Below are 20,252 nucleotides of genomic sequence, written 5' to 3' on the forward strand. Positions count from 1 at the left end.
AGACAGTTAATTTACCATCAATAATCTTTTGCTCCTTCCTCATGGAGGGGTTAATTAGAAATTTTGTTTCAGTTCTTTTGGAAATTTTGTCTTAAAAAATTATGTAGAAAGAAGAGACAATTTCCTAGTTAAAATATTGGCAAGCTGCAACTCCATAATAAGCTCTCTTCTAATTTTCCATTAAATGATCCATGAATACATACAGAAATTCAAAAATTCAGTGGCAATGGAAAGGAAAGATAACAGCCATCCATTTACATAAGTCCTTTGAGAAATTCCCAGTAATTACTGAGCTGATGTGGCCTGATTGAAAAACACATTTAATAGCCTCCACAGTTCATGCCTAATTAAAAGAAAATTTAAGTATAAAGAGGAAACAGTCTAGTCCCATAATCTGTCTTTTCCTCAGAAATTTATTATCTGCACCTACCAGAAAACTTGGAAGCCACCTCCTTATTGCATCCCTTCTGGCACATAGTAGGTGTCTTTTAAAACTTTTTTCTGATGAGGAAATGAATCCATGTGAAATACTTTCTAAGGAGGCCCTCTTACTAAGACTTCTTTTTCTGCATTCCTCTTGAAGATCCAAACCCCCTGGAATTAAAATGACTGTAACCATTGGGGAAAATGTGGAGGAACGTCATTCTACCAAGGCTGTATAGAATCTAGCATGTACAGAGATGGGAAGAGTCCAAGTGATTTGTGGTTCATGTTACTGGTGACATTAGAGTTTATCCATTAATAGGAAGATAATGCAATTTTCTAAAACGTCAATTTTCCCAAGCTTATTTGAAAACTGCCAATGGATGTAAGACACTATCCTCCCTACATCTAATAGATGGGTGCTTCTTTGCTACAGGAAATTGGCCCACGGGGATGCACCGAGTTACCTCCACATGCAGATCTAAGAAATCGCTGCAAAGTAAAAGGAGGCTGAGACTCTGTACAAGTGACCACCTCGGAGAGATACCCCTCTCCTTTTTATACAAGCAAACGAGAAAAGAAAAGGCAGAAATGATTCTATTAATGCTAAAAGATAAGAGAGTGACCCCTAAATTCACACTTAAATGGGTTATAGTGAAACTATAGAAGGACAAACACAAGAGAAATTCTGAAAAACAAGACAAAAAACCACGATTTTCAAAGGAATAAAAATTATAGCAAAGGTAGAATTCCCAACAGTAAGAATAGAAGCCAGAAGAATGTGGAATTACAGTGCTGAGGCAAATTAACTGTCAGCCTAGAATTTTAAATCCCAGTAAACTATCACTCAAGAGTAAGGATGAAATAAAAGTATTTCCAGTCCAACAATGAGATTGAGACAATTTAAAACTCATAGATACTTACTAAAAGAACAAATGGAGAACCTACTTCGGAATGAAGGAAATTGAATTCAGAAAAAAGAAATAGGATCCAGTAATAGTGGTTATTAAAACTATCAATAAATGTGTGTAAATCTCAATGAGCATTGACTATGGAAATAATAATGAATAACTCAGGTGTTCTAAAAGCAAAGTGAACTCAAGTACTAGATAATAACTTTATCAGGGGGATGGGTGTTGCCATCAGACATGTAAGGTTTTTGCATTTGGGAGAAAGAGGTTTGAACAATTTTAATACATTTTTTATAAAGTGTAAATGTTGAAAACTTGGGACAACCAAAAAATAGAGAGATAGGATATATATAATTTTTTTTTTAAGATTTATTTATTTGAGGGGGGGAGATGGAGAGGGAGAGTTATTTTTTTTAAGCAGACTCTGCACTGAATGCAGCGTCTGACTGAGGGCTCAATCCCCAAACCCTAAGAGACCGTGAGATCATGAACGGAGCCGAAACCGAGTCAGACACCCGAGTGACTGCACCACCCAGGCGCCCATGTTTTTTTAAGTAGGCTTCATGCCCATCATGGAGCCCAACACTGAGCTTGAACTCACGAATCTAAAATTAAGACCTGAGAGGGAAAGTCGGACACTTAACCAACTGAGCCACCCAGGCACCCCAGAATATATAATTTCTGAACCAGTAGAGGCATAAAAGAAAAAGAAAACTTTGATGAGTCCAGTAGAATGCAAGAACAGAGAAGAATTAAAGGAAGGTTGTGGTACAGAGAGGTACCATATGAGATGTTCAACACAAATATATCATTAATCATGATAAATATAAACAGACTAAACTGTGAAAGTTGATATTTTGAGAATAGAAAGTGAAATGCAGCTTTATGCTGTTGACAAAATTACCTGGTAAGATATCTAGAAATGTACATATCTAGTAATGTATATACTAATCAAAAATTAGCTGACATAAATATATTAGAGTAAGTAGACTTTAAAGCAAATAAATATATTAATTTTTTTAAAAAAATCACCCAATGTAGAGAAAAATTCCGAACTTATTTCCACCTAACCACATAATCTCAAAATGTGTAAAGCAAAATTTGACACATATGGAAGGAGAAATGAACAAACCCTCAGAGTAGGAGATTTTATTATACTTCTTTCAGTAATTGGAAGGTCAAGCTGACAGGATGTTAGTAAAGCCCTACCAGACTTGACCAACACAATTAATGAGGTTAGGCTTTCCTCTACTGATTAAGCCCTACTGCAGCTCTGCTGCAAACAATTGTCAATTTTTGCCGTTCAGTTATTCCTGCACTTTGATCTCTCTCTCTGGACTTCTTCCTATGCTTTAGGGCACCTGTGAGGATGTGCAAGTATTGCCTTTCAGCAAAATCTGACAGGGGACTGCACACTAGTCTTTCTTGGTTACGGATACTTAAAAAACTTCATGGGGAAAAAAGTCTAGTGCTCTCAGCCATTTAGAATTGGTCAGGAAAATAAAGGTCATATGCCATTCTCTTAGCATCCCCCAAACTTTCTTTTTCCTTCTTTGATTCCTACTTCCCCCTCTTCTTTATTTTTATCCTCCTTCCTTCTTCCTTTCTTCCTTTTTTCCTTTTTGTATCTCTTTTTATCCCTCTATTTTCACCCTTAAATGTTATATTATTTGAGATCTTCCTGGTGATAGAGAAGCAAAAGTAGTTGGGCCTCTTTTGAAGTGATAAAATCCATTTTAACCAGTATTTCAAAAACTGAATTTGTCCATAAATAATGTGGGTCTTTATCATTTTAAATTGCTGTTACTTTATTGAATAGTATAATAAATTTAACAATTTAAGCAGCAAGTCATTTCAGAAAACAGTTTTTCCTGAGTGGATGATACTAAACTACACTTCTACTAAAGAAAACATTTGGGGCACCTGAATGGCTCAGCCGGTTAAGTGTCTGCCTTAGGCTCAGGTCATGATCTCAGGGTCCTGGGATCTCTACTCAGCAGACAGTCTACTTCTCCCTCTCCCCCTGCCTCCTCCCCCCTGCTCATGCTCTGTCTCTGTCTCTCTTTCTCTCAAATAAAGAAATAAAATCTTAAAAAAAAAAGACATTTTACAAAATAAATCAAACACACTCTAAAATTTGTAATTGATGAATCCTTTCCTTGTTTATGTGAAGTCTATGGCATACTTCATGTTTTTGATATTAAATGAGGAAGCTCAGTAATGAGCAATCGTTAGCACGCAATGAGTCTATCACTTACTTTACCTGAGTATTTGTGAGGCAGGTGCTCATGTGCCAATAAGAACATAAGAAAGTAACTAAAATGGGAAAATTCCAACTAGCATGTGATTTGGTCTTTTTATTTGTAGAATAGAAAAAAAAAATCTGCACTGAAACTTTCTAGTAGTAGATGGAAGTGGGATTAGCAAATGGGAAAATATAATTACTCATGCATTAATTTACAACAAATATTTATTATAAATTCATTTATGTAAATTGATTTGTATCATAAATATAGTAATTCTCTTGGTACCTCATTTTCTGAATTAAGATATGCTTGCTAATAATATACCTAAATAACTATAGAAGTTAATAACCATTTTACTGTATTACTCAGTCTCTTCCAAATTTCTGATGTACTTTCATCTAATCATGAAATATTAAGGCAGAAAGAAACCTAGTAGAGGTGAGTTAATCAAATTATATTCTATAGAGCCTTGACATTCCTTTAAAGTGCTTTTGTTTGTCTATAGGGGGGCTGTGGAAATGAATGGAAGCTTCTAGCTTCTCATCTTACTTCAACCAGATCAACTCTAGGTTACTTGGCTTTATATTTGTATATTGAGATTCTGTCTTAGGTATTTTTCAGACACAGTACCCCCCCAAGCCAAAAAATAAGATGTTTAAAAGCCACTGATTAAATCTTACTCCTTAATTTAACCAGATTAAGAATTTATATGCTAAAAAAAAAGACTCTTTAAATTGTTTGCCCAAGGTCACACAATATAGGAAAGGGAGCTAAAACTTGAAAATGGGATTTTTAATTCTCACCTTACTAGTTTTATACATGTGTCTTTCTTTGCACTTAAGACACGGTGGATTGTTTCAGTAAAGCTCAAGTGGATCACGTCTGCCTGTACACATATTTTATGTAGTCTCCCCTTCCTTGTTGACCCTGGTCTTGGCCATGTGACTTGCTTTGGCCAGTGGTTTACTAAGGAATGTGAAAGTAGCAGATATATGATAACCATTTATATATTAGGGCTTTCTTTTGCAGCTAGTACTTTTCATGTACTATATGAAGTATATTTGGCTCATCTCATAGATTAGAGAGCTCCTGGCCAGAATTCCTAGTTGAGGTCCCAAATCATGAGTGAGCCCAGCTAATACCACATAAAGTAGATAAGCCTTCCCAAATGAGGTCAGATCACAGACTCATGAGCAAATAGATGGTCATTTCTTTAAACCACTAAGTTTTGAGGTAGTTTGTTTTCGTAGTGATCGCTGACCAAAAGAGCAGTATTGACTTATTCTGCCAACCATGACCTTTCCTAGGATCTGAGTGCAGCATACTTTTATGGGTTATTTCAAAAACTATAGAGCACACTGACTTCTAGTAGCTAATGTCATATAAAATTATGTATTCTTTCACTAGAGAGAGTCTGTCTTTATTTCCTTTATTTCCTTCAGTAACTGTAATCTGGTAAATGTAGATATATTTGGTTATCTTTAATCATAGAACCCTGGGAACTGCCACAGTTACCAGGATCATCTGTGAGGGAAGGGCACCAGGTGAGCTACATCTGAGCATCTGAGTAGAGTAGGGATGGAAAGGACAGGTCCAGATTGTTCCTAACATAGGTGATACCAGGTCGAATGTACAAATGAGAGCCCATATGCCATATGTCTAAATTTTTTAAGTGGTAAATCAAACTAACAAATTTTTAAATAGATTATATTATTCCACCTTGACAAATATAACTTTAAACCAAGCTGTAAGACCACGTTTGAATTTAGAATTTTGGGCCACCTCAGAGTTTTGCACTAGAATATGATAGCACAGAATAGCTGGGCCCTGGCCAAATGCCCACTCTGTTCTCTTCCTTCCTTCAACTTCAACACCCCTTCAACAAGGGGTTCTCATGTACAAATTTGTGGATGTCTCAGCCCACGTAATTAAGTTTGGTCTCCATCTTCCCCTTGATAGCCACGTCTTAGGCTGCAATTCTAGGAGTGTTCTGATGAGAGGACTGTCAAAGAGAAGAGTCCTGTGCAAGCCCTGGAATGGGATCCAACTCTTTGGACTGTGAATTATGGCATCACATGAACTGGGAACATGGATGCGGCTGGGTTGCCTAGAGGCCTGTCCCAATGGGCCCATGTACTCCTTGCATGTGCAGAGAGACGATGACAGAGGACACTCAAAGGCCCTAGAAAACATGAGGCCCTGGACAGGAAGTTCTCTTTCTTGGGCCTAACGGTGTGTGTTTGGTTGGGGGATCCCCAGCAGCAGACCCTGAAACTAGGCCTTGAGAGCAAGTAGTTTGAGAGGTGATCTCAGGAACCATAGGTAGGAGTGTGAGAGAGCAAGGAGAAGCCAATTCAGGTAGTGTTAATGGGCAGTTGCCACTGTTAACAATTTGGGCTCAGTTGCACTGGGGATCTCTAGGAGTTCATGTAGAATTCACCTCAGAGTTATCCCTACTAAAGGTCAAAGACCCTGGGTTAATTTTCTACCAATTTGATACATTATTTGTTGAGGATTGCAAAGGTAGGCATGAACTATCACTTCTGGCCTGATCCACATGAGGGCTGAGTACCTTCCTATGCTCAGAGAGAAAGAAGTTTTCCATAAAGCCATTTGCCTGCAGGGCGGACTTAAATGCCCAGGGGACGTGGCAGGGCATGGATGGTATCTGCTCCAGTGCAGATTCGGAAAGGACTTTGAGAAAACCTGCCCCTAAAAACAATGATGGTATGATGGCATAATGTGGCCAGTAAAATTTCCAAGTTTCTAAAGATCAAAATGGTTTCTACAGCTGCTATTTTACATCTGAAGGGATGCAGAAACAGAAGTGACTTCTTATTTATAATAGATGATAATACTCCTATTTATGTTTATTACTCAAATCGAATTATTTTGGATGTTTAAGAAACGATGCATATGATTTTATCAGTACATCTTCAAAAATAGAACTATCTTACTGTGAACTCCACTGTTACGATGGATTCCTTTCCGGACTGGCAAAGAAAGAGGCTGGCACCGTGCATTCCTTAGGGTCTTTACTCATGAACATTTCATGAGTTGGAAAATGTACACTGAAGAATGTCCTTGGCTTTCACTTTCAGACTCACTATCATTAGGAAGTGGATATTTTTAGGGAAAGGAAAATAGTGTAGAACATAAAGCCTCTGATAGAAGCTTTATACTGGGACTTGTGCATTTCAATTATTGTTTACTATTAAATGGCTAGTGATTCTTTATCTTTGATGAGAATAGTTAATTACTGTTGAGTTGGAGTTGCTTAAATTTCCTATTCTAAGCAGTTTAATTTTATTTAAATTACCTAATCTAAATATTTTCATTTCAGTCTGTTTGTGAAAGAGAACAATGAGGTTTCTTTATTTCTGTTAATAAAGCAACAAATTTTGATCAGATGATTATCTCACCTGGTTTGTTCAAATGATGTTGCCACAACTCAAACAATTCTCTCAGAATGAAAACAATCAATGAATAACAGATGATAAAATGTGCCTGGAGTCCTTTTCGACGAGAAAAAATTTTATTCTAAAATTAAATCTGTACTTGAATAGGATGGAATAAAAATAACAACATTCTGACAGCCTTTGTTTTCCCTCTAGACCAGCTGATAATCTTGAACTTCCGTTAGATGTAATATAGATTTCAAATGTGATCCACTGTCAGTGTGTTTTAATATACAATGTATAATACTAACATTATATATAGTATATATGACATATAGCAATACACAATATGCAACATGCTATATAATATGTAATTAATATGTTTTTATAATATATAACACCTAACAGGTAACACACATATACAAATCCTCAATTTGATTTTAAAATGATTTAAGGCAATTAATGTTCTTGCAGATGTGGCTGGTTTTCTTGGCATAAACTTCAGTGTATTTGAAAACAGGTTTGCCATTTTTAACATTTGAGGTGCTAAATGTGAGTGAATTAAAATTATAGCTAATTAATGTCATACTACTTGTCTGGTCCATTGATTGATGGGCTTGATTTGTTTTCTTGGTTTCAGAGAAATTCCTCTTATAGAATCAGGCTTTGAACTTTTTTTTTTTTAATCATTTGTTTTTTATCTATTACTTAAAAAATTTGCCATTAGCAGTGAAATGTGCATTAAACTCTTATACTACATCCTATTTTAGCATTGAGAGATTTTTATAACTATTTTCTCATTTCATGGAAATAAGAAAATGGTGACCTTCAGAGAATAAATTAGTGTTGCTTAGAAGGAAAGGCCAATATGTATAGTCTGCCTGCTGTAAGAACTGATATTAGCTGTTGACTTAAGGTTAATGGTGTAACAAGGTGATATGAGAAGTATTAATTGGGCATACCTCTGCTTCCCTTGGTTATTAACTATGGAAAAATTATTTCCAATTGCTGGTCAAGCTGCAAATTAGTTTGATTACTAGGGGACAGAGTACCCCTAAGTCATAGAAATGTAACAAACAATAATGCTCACCAAATATTCCATATATCTGTCTCTCAGCCCCCATTCAGTTAGATAGAGCCATGTGGTTGGTTCTGGCCAATTAAATGTACAGTTGGCACTGGGACAATACAGGTGTTAGGAGCAGCTACCCCTCGCACAGTCACAAATCCTTATATAACTTTTGACTCCCCCAAAACTTAACTACTGATAGCCTACTGTTGACTGGAAGCCTTATCAATAGCATTAAGAGTTGACTAACACACAGCTTGCATGCTGTATGTATTGTATACTGTATTCTTACAGTAAAGTAAGCTAGAGGAAAGAAAATATTAAGAAAGTCCTAAGAAAGAGAAAATGCATTTCTAGTACTGTACTGTGTTTATTGAAAAAAGCCCACGTATAAGTGGACCTGCGTGGTTCAAACCTGTATTGTTCAAGGGTCATCTGTAATGTGTATTACTTTTAAGTTGAGCACTGGAAAGCCCTTGAGCAAGCTTCTAGCCACTTTTCTTCCCCTGACCTGTCAACAAAGGAAGAGAGGTGTCCCTGATGGTACACCTGGAAGATAGTGGTATCTTTCACAACATGGGTCCCTGAGTGACTTTATGGAGTAGACCTTCCTATGACCTATGCACAAGATATATTCTGTTATTGTGGTTATGCTCTGGCGATTTAAGGGTAATGTGTTACTTCAGGATAAGCTAGTTTCTTCTAGATTATACAATATAATTAAATACAGTAGTATTAAATATTGCTTTACTCCAAAATGAATTTTAGGACTTATGCCACCAAAAATAACTAAGCTATTTAAAACATTTTTTAATAGTTGCAGATGGATCTGTTCTAGTTCCTTTACGATTTGTTCCTCTCAGTCCTGGACGCTACCCTTGTAAAATTTTGCTGATATCACGGCATGATGTGCGTGTCTATTGCATTGAAGGTGTGGTAAATGAAGAACGTCCAGAAGCCAGGTTTGAATTTGAAACACCAGCATTTGAAGCCCTTACCCAACATATTCCAGTAGTAAGTGGTACTTATACTTACTTATTTTTTTTGGCTACTTTTCTCCATTCCCACTGCCACTGTCTCAATTAAAGTTCTCCAAACCTCTCATTTTGAACTATTAGAATTTCTAATGGCATTACCTGCTGCCATTTATTTCTCCACATTGAGGACAGAGCTTTATTCTTCAATATAAATGTTACCATGTTACGCACCGCACTAATCACTTCTGTTGGATCTCTTTCCTTCAAAAAATAACTCCAACTTCCTTAACTTATCGTCACATTCCCACTCAAAAGGGAATTCCTGGCTCTACCAGGCAGTTAGGATCTCGAGAATCTCTGCTTCAAATTCAGTTGTGATCTTCACAGTTAAGATGGGTTCATGGGCACTAAGAACAATGACTGGCTGTAGCTTGGCTCTCAAAGTGACACTACAGCATAGAAGAAGGTAATATATTTGTAAGGAATGTTGAATTTTCTAGACTAGAAATTGGTTTTGTTTGTTTAATTATTAAAGATTTAAGAAAAGTCTGCTCAAAGCACAAAAATTTGTTCTGATGAGATGTGTAAGCTTTGCTATCTGAGCAATCTACCAGATAGATTCCCCATAATTAGGAGTAGAATGTGTAATTCTAAGACCAGTTTATAATTTTCACAGTAATTAATCATTCAAACAAATATTTCTTTAAATATTAAATAACCCATGGATCAACCTATTAGACAATGCTTCTATATGACAATGAAAGCATAGATAGTCATCCTTATGCTGTATATTCACATTGTTGATAGTTGTTCTTAACAACTATGACTTTCAAATGGTGATTCTCATGAAATGGAATTTAAAATACAATATATAATTTTATTAAAAGTAACATGAATTAATACGTAATTCAGCTTCATCAACATCACCCTTCTGATATTTTTCTATATTATTTTTCATGCTTTAGAGTAATAAGACAAAGAATGAATGGAAATGTCAAGTTACTATAGAAGGAGAATGGTTTTATGGACCTTCTGTTTTATATGTTGGACCAGGTGAAACTGTGCAGTATCCCCTTACGTTCAAACCTATTTTGGAATGTGAGATTATGGTATGAACTCATTGATTTTTTTTCCTAGTATTAATTTGTCAATAAACTGTTGTATGATATTAACCTTTATAATTTATGATAAACCTTTTTGCAAAAAAGTTATCTACTCTATGCTTTTGATTATTAGTATTCACTCTGCTTGAAACTTTAATAAATCTTTTAACTTGAGGGATAAAATTTCTGAATTCACAATGCCATTGGCTGCCAGTACTTACGTCTAGATTATTTTTACATAACACGTTTAACAAAGTAAAATCATTGTTCCTTTGTTTTTATTCATTAAGGTAGTTGGTACTTCAGAGAATATTTTCTTAAGACATATTTCTTTGACAAGGACATAAAAACGCATATAATTGCTATGTATGAGAATGCCTATATAAACTCTGTCATTTAGAGAAAGCAAAGAGAAACACAGAGCTTTTCACAGGAAATTCATCTTTATTCATTCAGTAGAAGTATTTATACATAAACTAGAAAAGTCAGTGACTGATACCTCCTTGAAAGCTCATTTCATTAATCAGATTCAAAGTTAATAGGATAGCAGAGATGTTTGACATCCAACTGTGACTCCTACAGAGCTGAAATTTGGCTGATTTGTCACAGGGCAGACTTACTCTACAAAATGAAGTAGATGGTATGGAGTATGTCTTTGACATAAAAGGGATTGGAAAAAGACCCCTGGCCTTGGAACATATCACTATAGACTGTCAAGTAGGGAAGATGACAAATAAACCCATAATGGTGCCCAATTATACAAAGACCATCCAAACATTTAAGGTAAGATTTCTTTTTAAGGATGAAATTGTTTTAAGAAGGACTATATTGAATTATATGAATTTTTAAAAACATTTACTTAACTAGGTGAAGTGTCACATAAGGAGATGTTTAGAATACTACTTTTTGTTAGGCCAACAGCTATTAAATTTCATTTCACTTGTAAAGTTGAAATAGCACCAAACAAGTTTTATATCTAAGTATTAGTATATAATCATAAAACACTTTAAAAGCTATTTATTTGAATCATGTATTTTCACCTGAATAAATTATATATGATAATAAAAGGCATTTTCATAAGTATTTTTGACAGCTCTTAAAATTTTAATGTGAAATCTGTAGACATAAAATTTCAAAAGTATATCCTATCATTTATCAGTGTCAATAATAGTGGGAATGTGAAGAAGTGCGTAATTATTTACATCTTTATTTTTTTATGAAGTTTTACACTTGGCTTTCCTTATTTGATTTAAGCCAATCCTAAAATACATTTTTCCACTTCCCGCTCCCACATTTATCTACAAATTATTGTGTACCTAATAGAATCCTTCAAAGAAGCTTCACATATCTATTTGATCATAGGTGTCTGAATTTCAGAGGGTACTACAGAAGTTTGGAAATTCTCTAGGTTTACCCTCTGGGATTTGTTGTTGTTGTTGTTGTTGTTGTTGTTGTTGTTTTGTAATCCTGGAAAAAATATGTGCCTTGGTTTTCTTCTCTCCTTACTGGATGGCAAATGGAGTGAATATTAAGAACGAAAATCTCATCTTGTCATTCCCCTGCTGAAACTTGTCAGTATCATTTCTTACCAGTTCAGGATCAAATCTGTACTCCCTGAATTGGCTTTTGCTGTCCTTTAAAAGCTCATCTGCTCAGTTTCATCTGTTGCCACTCTTGGCTCCAGCAGCACTCAGCCCTTTGTAAACAGTATTTACTTTTGCCCCTGTCTGGAAATCTCTACCCAACTCCCTGTCTTCCATTTCTCTGTGTTTGTCTTGCTCCTTTTATTTCTTTAGGGCAAGTCTTAGATGATACTTTCCCAGAATGATAATAAAAGGTATTTTCAAAAAAATTTTGAACAGCTTTTAAAATTTATGGATTATAAAATTAGGGATTAGATGTCTCTCATGTGCTTCCACAATATATATATTTTTTTACCTTTTCCGCCATCAAACATATTATATCATATTGCTATTACCTTTTTATTGTTTTCCACCAGATTATAAACTGAGAAAAGAGGCGTGCCTCTCTTACCCACATTTATACCCAGCATAGATTATTTTGTCAAAGCTCGTAATAGTTTTTCAAGGAAGATTTTCCATATTTTTATATTTAAAGAGCTTCAACAATTATAAAAGAACAGAAATGTATTTAAGATTTAAGAAACATTTGTTCCTAGAGATATTATCAATAGGTACAGTATCTCCTTTCTTAATTTGAAATTTACCATTGTTTTTAATCAACACAGAATAATGAGCCTTATGAATTTGCCCTTTCACATCATTTAATTTAATACATAATTTAATACATAATATAATACATAATACAAGTTTATTGCTTGTATTTCAATAGAAATTCTATTGAGGAACAACTGAGGTATCATCAAGGAGAAAGTCTGGGCTGAGAATCTTTGCTTTATACTTTCAGCTTTCATCATACTCTTGCTTTGGTACCACTGAAATGCTTCTGACCCTCCATCTTTATTCCTTCATCCGTGAAATGAAGTTTACCTCAGTGCACTCAAGACTGATTCACATTCTTTTCCCCTGCTCTTCCTCTCTCTTTGAGTATCTTCCTCTTTGTAGAATTATTTCCCTTAATCTATAATCTATGAATATTCTCAAATTTAGCGGAGCAAACTTGTCTTTATACTACTCCTTCCTCAACTATTATCATCTTTATTGTCCACGATTGCTAAACTTTTTGAAAAAGTGATGATTACATGATCACTTCTTAATTTACAGTGGGCGATTTATAGCTCTTCTACTCTGCTGTGAAACTCCTGCCACAGAGATCATCCTTGACTCTGGGTCAAGAAAAATCACTTATTTTGCCAACGTATCTGCCTCAAAACTCCTGTGGTGTTTGACAGTGTCAATCTGCCTTCTTAACACTCTTCACCTTTTATTTTGTATCATTCTGTATTCCTCATTTCCCTGCCATTTCTTGATTATTATTTATCTGGTTCTTTTATCCTTCTAACCTTCTGATGTCTTTTCAAGTTTCCATCTTCAAAAGTATTCCTACGTCTTTACAACATCTCACCTGGCAGTTTCTTGGCTTCAAACTCTCATCAAGGTACAAATGCCACATCTACACTTTTACTCAAGATGAATGTGTTATGTCAGTCCCTCATTCTTTGACAAGCTGCTAACAGCTCAAACTCAGTATATTCTTTTCATATCTCTTCTTTGTTCTATTTTTCATTGCTGTGGTAGTCTTTTTTATTTTAGAGAAAGAGAGAGAGGGTGTGAGCGGTGGCGGGGTGGGAGGAGAAGAGGGAGAGAGAAAATCTTAAGCAGGCTCCACGCCCAGTGTGGAGCCTAACACAGGGCTCGATCTCATGACCCCAAGATCATGACCTGAGCCAAAATCAAGAGTCCGATGCTTAACACTGAGCCACCCAGGCACTGCAGCTAGTAGTCATTTTTATGCCTTTTTAAAAAGCCTTTTAAGTTATAGTTCATCTTACTGCTACAAGAATAGTTTTCAGCAGAAGGTTGGGACTTCCTTAGTATGAAAGAGAAAATAAAAAATCAGAGAACGTAACTGAGATACAGGTAAAATGCTGTGGCATTTTATCCAAGTGATCAAGTAGTAGAAAATAGTTATGCAATAAGAAAAACAGCAGATATGGGACTTCCAGAATGGTAGAGCAAGGAGTTGCATACCTCAAAAGCAATAAAACACTGGCAAAAATTGTCAAAATGAAAATTTTCAGACCTTGAAATTAAACAAAAACTTAAAAGAATTTGAGGGGTATTTACTCAATAAAAAACTTGGGGGGCCAAAATCAAGAGTCAGACACTAACCGACAGAGCCACCAGGTACCCCCAAACATACAGAGTTTAAATAGATAGTTCCTGGGTGCCTGGGTGGCTCAGTTGGTTAAGCGTCTGCCTCCGGCTCAGGTCATGACCCCAGGATCCTGGGATAGAGTCCAGCATCAGGCTCCCTGCTCCACAGGAAGTCTGCTTCTCCCTCTGCCCCTCCTCCCACTCGTTCTCTCAATCTCTCTCTCTCAAATAAATAAAATCTTTAAAAATAAATAAATAAACAGTTCCCCAGGGAGGGTATGCACATGAGCAATAAGCACATGAAAAGATACTCAACATATCAGCCATTAGAGAAATGCAAATCAAAATCACAATGAGATACCACTTCACACTTACTAGGATGGCTATAATCAAAATGACAGACAGTAAAAACTTTGAGAGATGTAGAGAAATAGGAGCTGTTATGCCTTGTTGGTAGAAAAGAAAATGGTGCAGTCACTTTGAAAAACAGTTTTGGAAAGCAGTAACTCTGAAGGTTAAACATTGAGTTATCATTTGCTTCAGCAGTTCTACCCCTAGATACATCTATGTCCATAAGAAATGAACATCTATGTCCACTTCAAAGCTCATAGATGTTTTCATAGCAGCATTGGTCATAATCGACAAAAGTGGAAACAACCCAATTTCCATCAGTTTATACATGGATACACAAAATGTGGCATATCATACAAGTTAGTATCATTTGTCAGTGAAAAGAAATGATATATTGATATATACCACAATACAGATGAACCTTGAAAACATTATTCTAAGTGAAAAGAGCTAGTCACAAATGACCACATGCTATATGATTGCTACAAATTGTTCCTGTAGATACCAAGTAGATCAGTGTTTGCATAGGCAGTGAGGGGTAGTGAGATGTAGCACTCAGTGATCTGAAAGTTGGATTTAACCAGAGTTATGGTCAAATGCTGCTTAAATATTCTTTATTTGCTGTATTAATATTGGCGTAGAATTCATTGAAATGGTTCATCCTTTGCACATCAAGTTGCATAAAGAAAATTATGCATGGCTTATAAAAGATATTCAAGTTGTCTAAGCATCAGTGATCTTGCTACAAGTAGCAACAGAAAATAAGCATTGTTCTTTTTGTAAGAATCATTTTCTTTGTTCTATTTTTTCAGAGGTTTCTCCTCAGATTTTTTTTTACTGTATTTGGTGTTTTTCTGCTTTGCTTTTCATTTAAAGGTGAACAGTTTTAATGGAAATATTTAAGTTTTCAGTTTTTTCTGTGCTTTAGCTTGTTACCCGAATTTCATGTAAATATTGACATTATGTAATTCTTTGAAATCTCTTTTCTAGGTAACTTCAGATCTTCCAATAGTGTGGGGAAACCCATACATCACCATAGACCCTGACAATGCAGTTCCATATATCCTACATGTGTCCCCTTGGAAACGTGGTGTATTCAAAGGTAACAAAACTATTAGTAAAATATTATTAACCACCACACTAGAACAGATACATGATGAGAAGAAATAAGAAGTATAGTTTACATTTCCCCTTTCTAATAAATGACCGAGAGGGAAGTTTAGTTTTCTACTTCAGTCAGAGCTTTGGGACATACATTTTATGTCTTGTGCTATACTCTCTTGGCCATTTGTTTGAATGTATGTGTTGGACAAATTTCTAGAAGTATAAATATTTAGTTAAGGGTATTTACATTTAAAATTGTGATTGATACTTTCAAATACTTATACCAATTTATGAGCCAGGCAGCATCTTATGAGAATGTTTGTTTATGGGAATAGGTGTTATAAAAACAAGCGTATGCACTGAATTAACACATGAAAAAATAGGTTAAAGTCTTTGGTGTGTGAAGTTTCTTCCCTTTGTCTCTAATAAAGCGTTCATTTGTACAAATTGCCCTGAGGGTTCCTGAACAGAATTGCTTGCATGGGAACAGTGCTGAGGGGTATTCCTTATAAACTTTTGAAGGGAGGGTGCTTAAGAAGGTAGAAGAGTCATAGGGAAGATCTAAGGAACTGTGATTCATCAAAGGAATAAGTTGTCCTCTTTGGGAGAGAATTAAAGCCCCACAGTGGTTGGATCCTGCTGAGGAAATCATCATAATGTAGGTAAATGGATATAATTTAGAAGTGTAGTAAGTATACACCTAGTAGCAATCTTGTGCTCCCTAGGAGAACTAGTGTCTCAACCCTGTTTGCCTCAACAAAAATGTTTTAGGAAAGGGTCTATCCTTAGCATAGAAGGGTCTATACCTAGCATGCCAATGCTATTAATAAGCAGAAGGGAAACTTCAGAATGGCAAACAGAGTGATCCATTCAATACCACTGGAACAGAATGTGCTGTAAAGCAAGAGCCAACTTGCCCACCCACATTGTCTGGTTCTAGTGGCCTTGACCTCACAAATCACCAGTCTTAGTTATTAGCATCTTCCAAAGTCTTCCCACCACTTTTCAGACATTTGGCTTTGCAAAGCCAATTAATAATTCTCCATGTGACGGGTAGATTTTGAGGTATAGTGAACCTATTCCTAGTATTTCAATAAATTAGCATATTTTGTCCTTTTTTTATGTAATTCAGAAGATTTGAATTGATTTTAAGAAATCTAAAGTTCACTTCTCATTTTAATAATCAAATGACAGTGGATTTCCTTTAGTTTCAGAATGTTAACTAGTCTTTTGTAAAGGGCAGTGAATCATTCAGATTTGCCATTATTTTTGATAAACATATTACATCTCAGTTTCCTGTTCTACAAAAGGGAGAGGGTTCTGCTATGTATGAGAAAGAACATATGAGGAACCTCAAACTGCACAACATTGTTGTATTAGAAATGTGTATGACTCCCTTAAACAAACAAAACCCCTTGTCTATGAATCAGACTCTTAAAGTTATGGAAATGGAGCTAAGAATAATTAAGTACTAATATTTAATATGTCTTTCCTTTGTATAGTCATTTTTTTGTTAGTTTGGCAGCCTTTCGGAGACCATAAAATTTCAGTACATATTTTCACTGAACAGATATGGATTCACTTAAAATGCTGGTTTGAAGGACTTTAGAAGGAATTTGGGGAAGTTAAAGGCGACTCCGGGTACATCATTAATTGGGGATGAATTAGTAAATGTTGCTGGCTACACAAGAGGTTTTGCAGGCTTCATAATTTTGAAAAATATTTGCAAGACACTATCATGATTGCTCTTTCCAGGGCAGTAGTCCCTTAGAGGTGAATTAATGTTGATATGATTTGGAGAAGGTGAGCCTGTAAAGAAAGCTAAGTACATTTTTATTGATATTATTGTTAGAAAACTTACACAACACTTGAAACAGTGTAAATGTAATTGCCTTCTGAACAGCTGTTAATCTAATGTGATTAAAAAAACAGACTATAACATTTTCATATGTACATGAGAATATTCCTATTTGTGCTGGTTAAAGAAGTGTATCCGTGTACATGTATGTATCAGTGGTCTTTTTAAAAAACTTTGTGCTTCTTTTCAGTTCTGTTCTTAATTATATAACAGTTATTTACAAAAGGCCTATAACTTGGGAAGCCTTAATAACTCGAGTTGTTGTGAACAAAGCTGATGTCCAACCAATTATGCCCTATTTCTTAAAATATTGTAACAGATGCTTTTCCTTATATGTTGGTAAATACTCAGTTGTTTGAGCTCCACTGTAGTAAAACCCTTAACCACTATAGCAGGCCCCCCAGGACTTCCCAACAAGCCAGCAGCAACTAAAGGGTTAAAACATGACTCATCTGGGTGCCCCAGGACTTTCATCCGGTGTCCTTTCTCATTGGCCAGATTAGACTATAGGTTTGTTAATTATTTCGAATATTAGCCATGGATATAAAGACGGGTATCATGGCTCCTGACTACTAGGAATTCATATATGGTGGTGAACATATATATCCATAAATCATCTCAGTGAAAGGTACACTCTGATATACCAAAATTTAAACATGGCACTGGGGAGCAGGAAATATTAACAAATATTAACCCTAACACTGGGGGTATGAGAGGTCTTTTTTACTTCTTATTGCAGCGGGAGCCACTGAGGCTTCCCAAGTTATAGGCCTTTTGTAAATAACTATTATATAATTAAGAACAGAACTGAAAAGAAGCACAAAGTTTTTTTAAAAGACCACTGATACATACATGCACAAGCCAGCAGCAACTAAAGGGGATTTATTAGCCAATATGGTGGGGAGGGCATTACAGCAGAGGAAACAACCATACTGAAGATACTTCATGTCAGTAATGAGTAGAGGAGTGTGTCTGCAGTGTGTTTGTGGTAGGAAATGCAGGCTGACATAGAGTTAGAAATACAGGCCGACTTTGATGGGCAGAGTTTTGTTTTAATATTTTGTTTTACTTCCTACTATCTTCTTTTTTTAAACATATACTGTATTATTTGTTTCAGAGGTACAGATCTGTGATTCAACAGTCTCACACAATTCACAGCACTCACCATAGCACATAACCCTCCCCAGTGTCTATCACCCAGCCGCCCCATCCCTCCCACCCCACCCCCCACTCCAGCAACCCTCAGTTTGTTTCCTGCAATTAAGAATTGCCACTGAGGGGCGCCTGGGTGGCTCAGTTGGTTAAGCGACTGCCTTCGGCTCAGGTCATGATCCTGGAGTCTCTGGATCGAGTCCCGCATCGGGCTCCCTGCTCGGCAGGGAGTCTGCTTCTCCCTCTCCCACTCCCCGTTTGTGTTCCCTCTCTCGCTGTGTCTTTCTCTGTCAAATAAATAAATAAAATCTTTAAAAAAATAAAAAGAAATTAAAAAAAAAGAATTGCCACTGAGGATTTCTAAGGAGCGTGAGTCAACAGAGTTTTAGAAAGAAAAATCTAGAGGTAAAATATAAAACAGATAGGAGGGGCAAGAGAGGGCAGTAAGATCTGAAAGATCCTTTAGGAGCCTTTAGTAATATTCAAGTTGATCAGTTCTCAGTATTTGTGTTTCTTCTCTTAAAAGAAGACCCTGAGAAAAGAGTTTAATTGCAAGTGGTTTAGATGAGAGTTGATCACAGGAAGCACTCTGAGAGAATGGGAAGGTAAGATGCTAAAGGGAGAAAGTCATTGAAAAGTAAGCTAAAGATCAGACTACTCCTGAGACCTGGGGAAGCTCACTGGGAACCTTCAGAGAGAATTGTCATGCCAAAGGGCAAGCAAATTGTGGTAATCACTCACTAACTCCAATCCATCATTGGCTAACGTTTGCTCTTAGGGCAGATTCCCATGGCAATGAAACAATCCCTACTGGAAAAGTCATAGGAAATGAATGCTGTATATGGAAACTGTCTGCAGAGGGGATTTTTATGGGATCCTGAGAGCATATACCACAGTGGGTATCATGTCATACGGATTGGTAGGTAGAAATTTTGAAAAATGGATGGATTTGGAATTTTTGCAGCAGCCTGCAGTGAGCCACAATCATGTTTCAAGTATGTGATATGGAGACTTGAATTTGAATGCCTCTCTGGCCATGGAACAAATAGTGAAAATTGACCATTTTAAATGAAAGTTAAGGGTAGGGGCACCTGGGTGCCTCAGGCAGCTGAGGGTCCAACTCTTGATTTCGGCTCAGATCATGATCTCAGGGTCGTGAGATTGAGCCCCGTGTTGGGCTCTGTGCTCAGTGAGGATTCTGCTTGAGATTTTCTCTCTCCTCTCCCTCTGCTCTTCATGCCCCCCCCCCACTTGCTCTCTCTCTCTCTCTAATAAATCTTAAAAAAAAAAAAAAGTTATGGGCAGACCGAACTAGACAAGTGATAGTGGATTAAAGAACAGAAGAACAGTTTTTAAAGAAATAAAAATGGGAAATGATGCTCTAACAGCTTGGGTTTTCAGGGATTCAAATTCTGAGATGGGAGATTGGCAGGACATTTATTAGGAGATATACTATGATCAACATTTGTGAAAGGAAAGGTAAGAAGGTATATTGACCAGGTGGAGAAGGAAGTTGGGCTTCTAGACAGGTCCAGTGAAGGCTTTTAGTCAACTCACTGGGGCCTCTTAAGCTAGGATGGCCCTTTGGAATTGTCCCAAGTTAGGAGAAGGCGACTGGGTCTTTATGCTGCTATGTTGATCAGTCATTGAAAGTGGACTTGGATGAGGCAATTTTTTCAAGCCAAGGCAATGCCCAAAGAGGGCTGAACTAATTTTCATCTTCGAGTATCATTCCCTGTAGCTACAGAAATAATTCCTTCATTCCTGATAAGGAATGTGATTGATGCTGTATAGTGTCCACCACAGTTACATCTGATGAAAATCAGATATGGAGAGATAAGGGAGAAAGGAGAGTCAAATGTA

General features: G+C 36.3%; 1 protein-coding gene across 1 annotated transcript in view; it reads left to right on the plus strand.

Moving 5' to 3' along the window:
- Positions 1-20,252, plus strand: part of CFAP47 (cilia and flagella associated protein 47) — a 495,620-nt gene that overhangs the window by 301,229 nt on the left and 174,139 nt on the right. The window contains exons 46-50 of the mRNA XM_045873173.1: positions 3,028-3,035; positions 8,865-9,061; positions 9,990-10,133; positions 10,737-10,910; positions 15,266-15,377. Coding sequence (XP_045729129.1) covers positions 3,028-3,035; positions 8,865-9,061; positions 9,990-10,133; positions 10,737-10,910; positions 15,266-15,377 — 635 coding nt within the window. The remainder of the gene's footprint in view (positions 1-3,027; positions 3,036-8,864; positions 9,062-9,989; positions 10,134-10,736; positions 10,911-15,265; positions 15,378-20,252) is intronic.

This window comes from Mirounga angustirostris, unplaced genomic scaffold, assembly GCF_029215605.1.
Source record: "Mirounga angustirostris isolate CCGP_5_RB_7025 unplaced genomic scaffold, mMirAng1.0.hap1 SCAF_11, whole genome shotgun sequence".
Lineage (NCBI taxonomy): Eukaryota > Metazoa > Chordata > Mammalia > Carnivora > Phocidae > Mirounga > Mirounga angustirostris.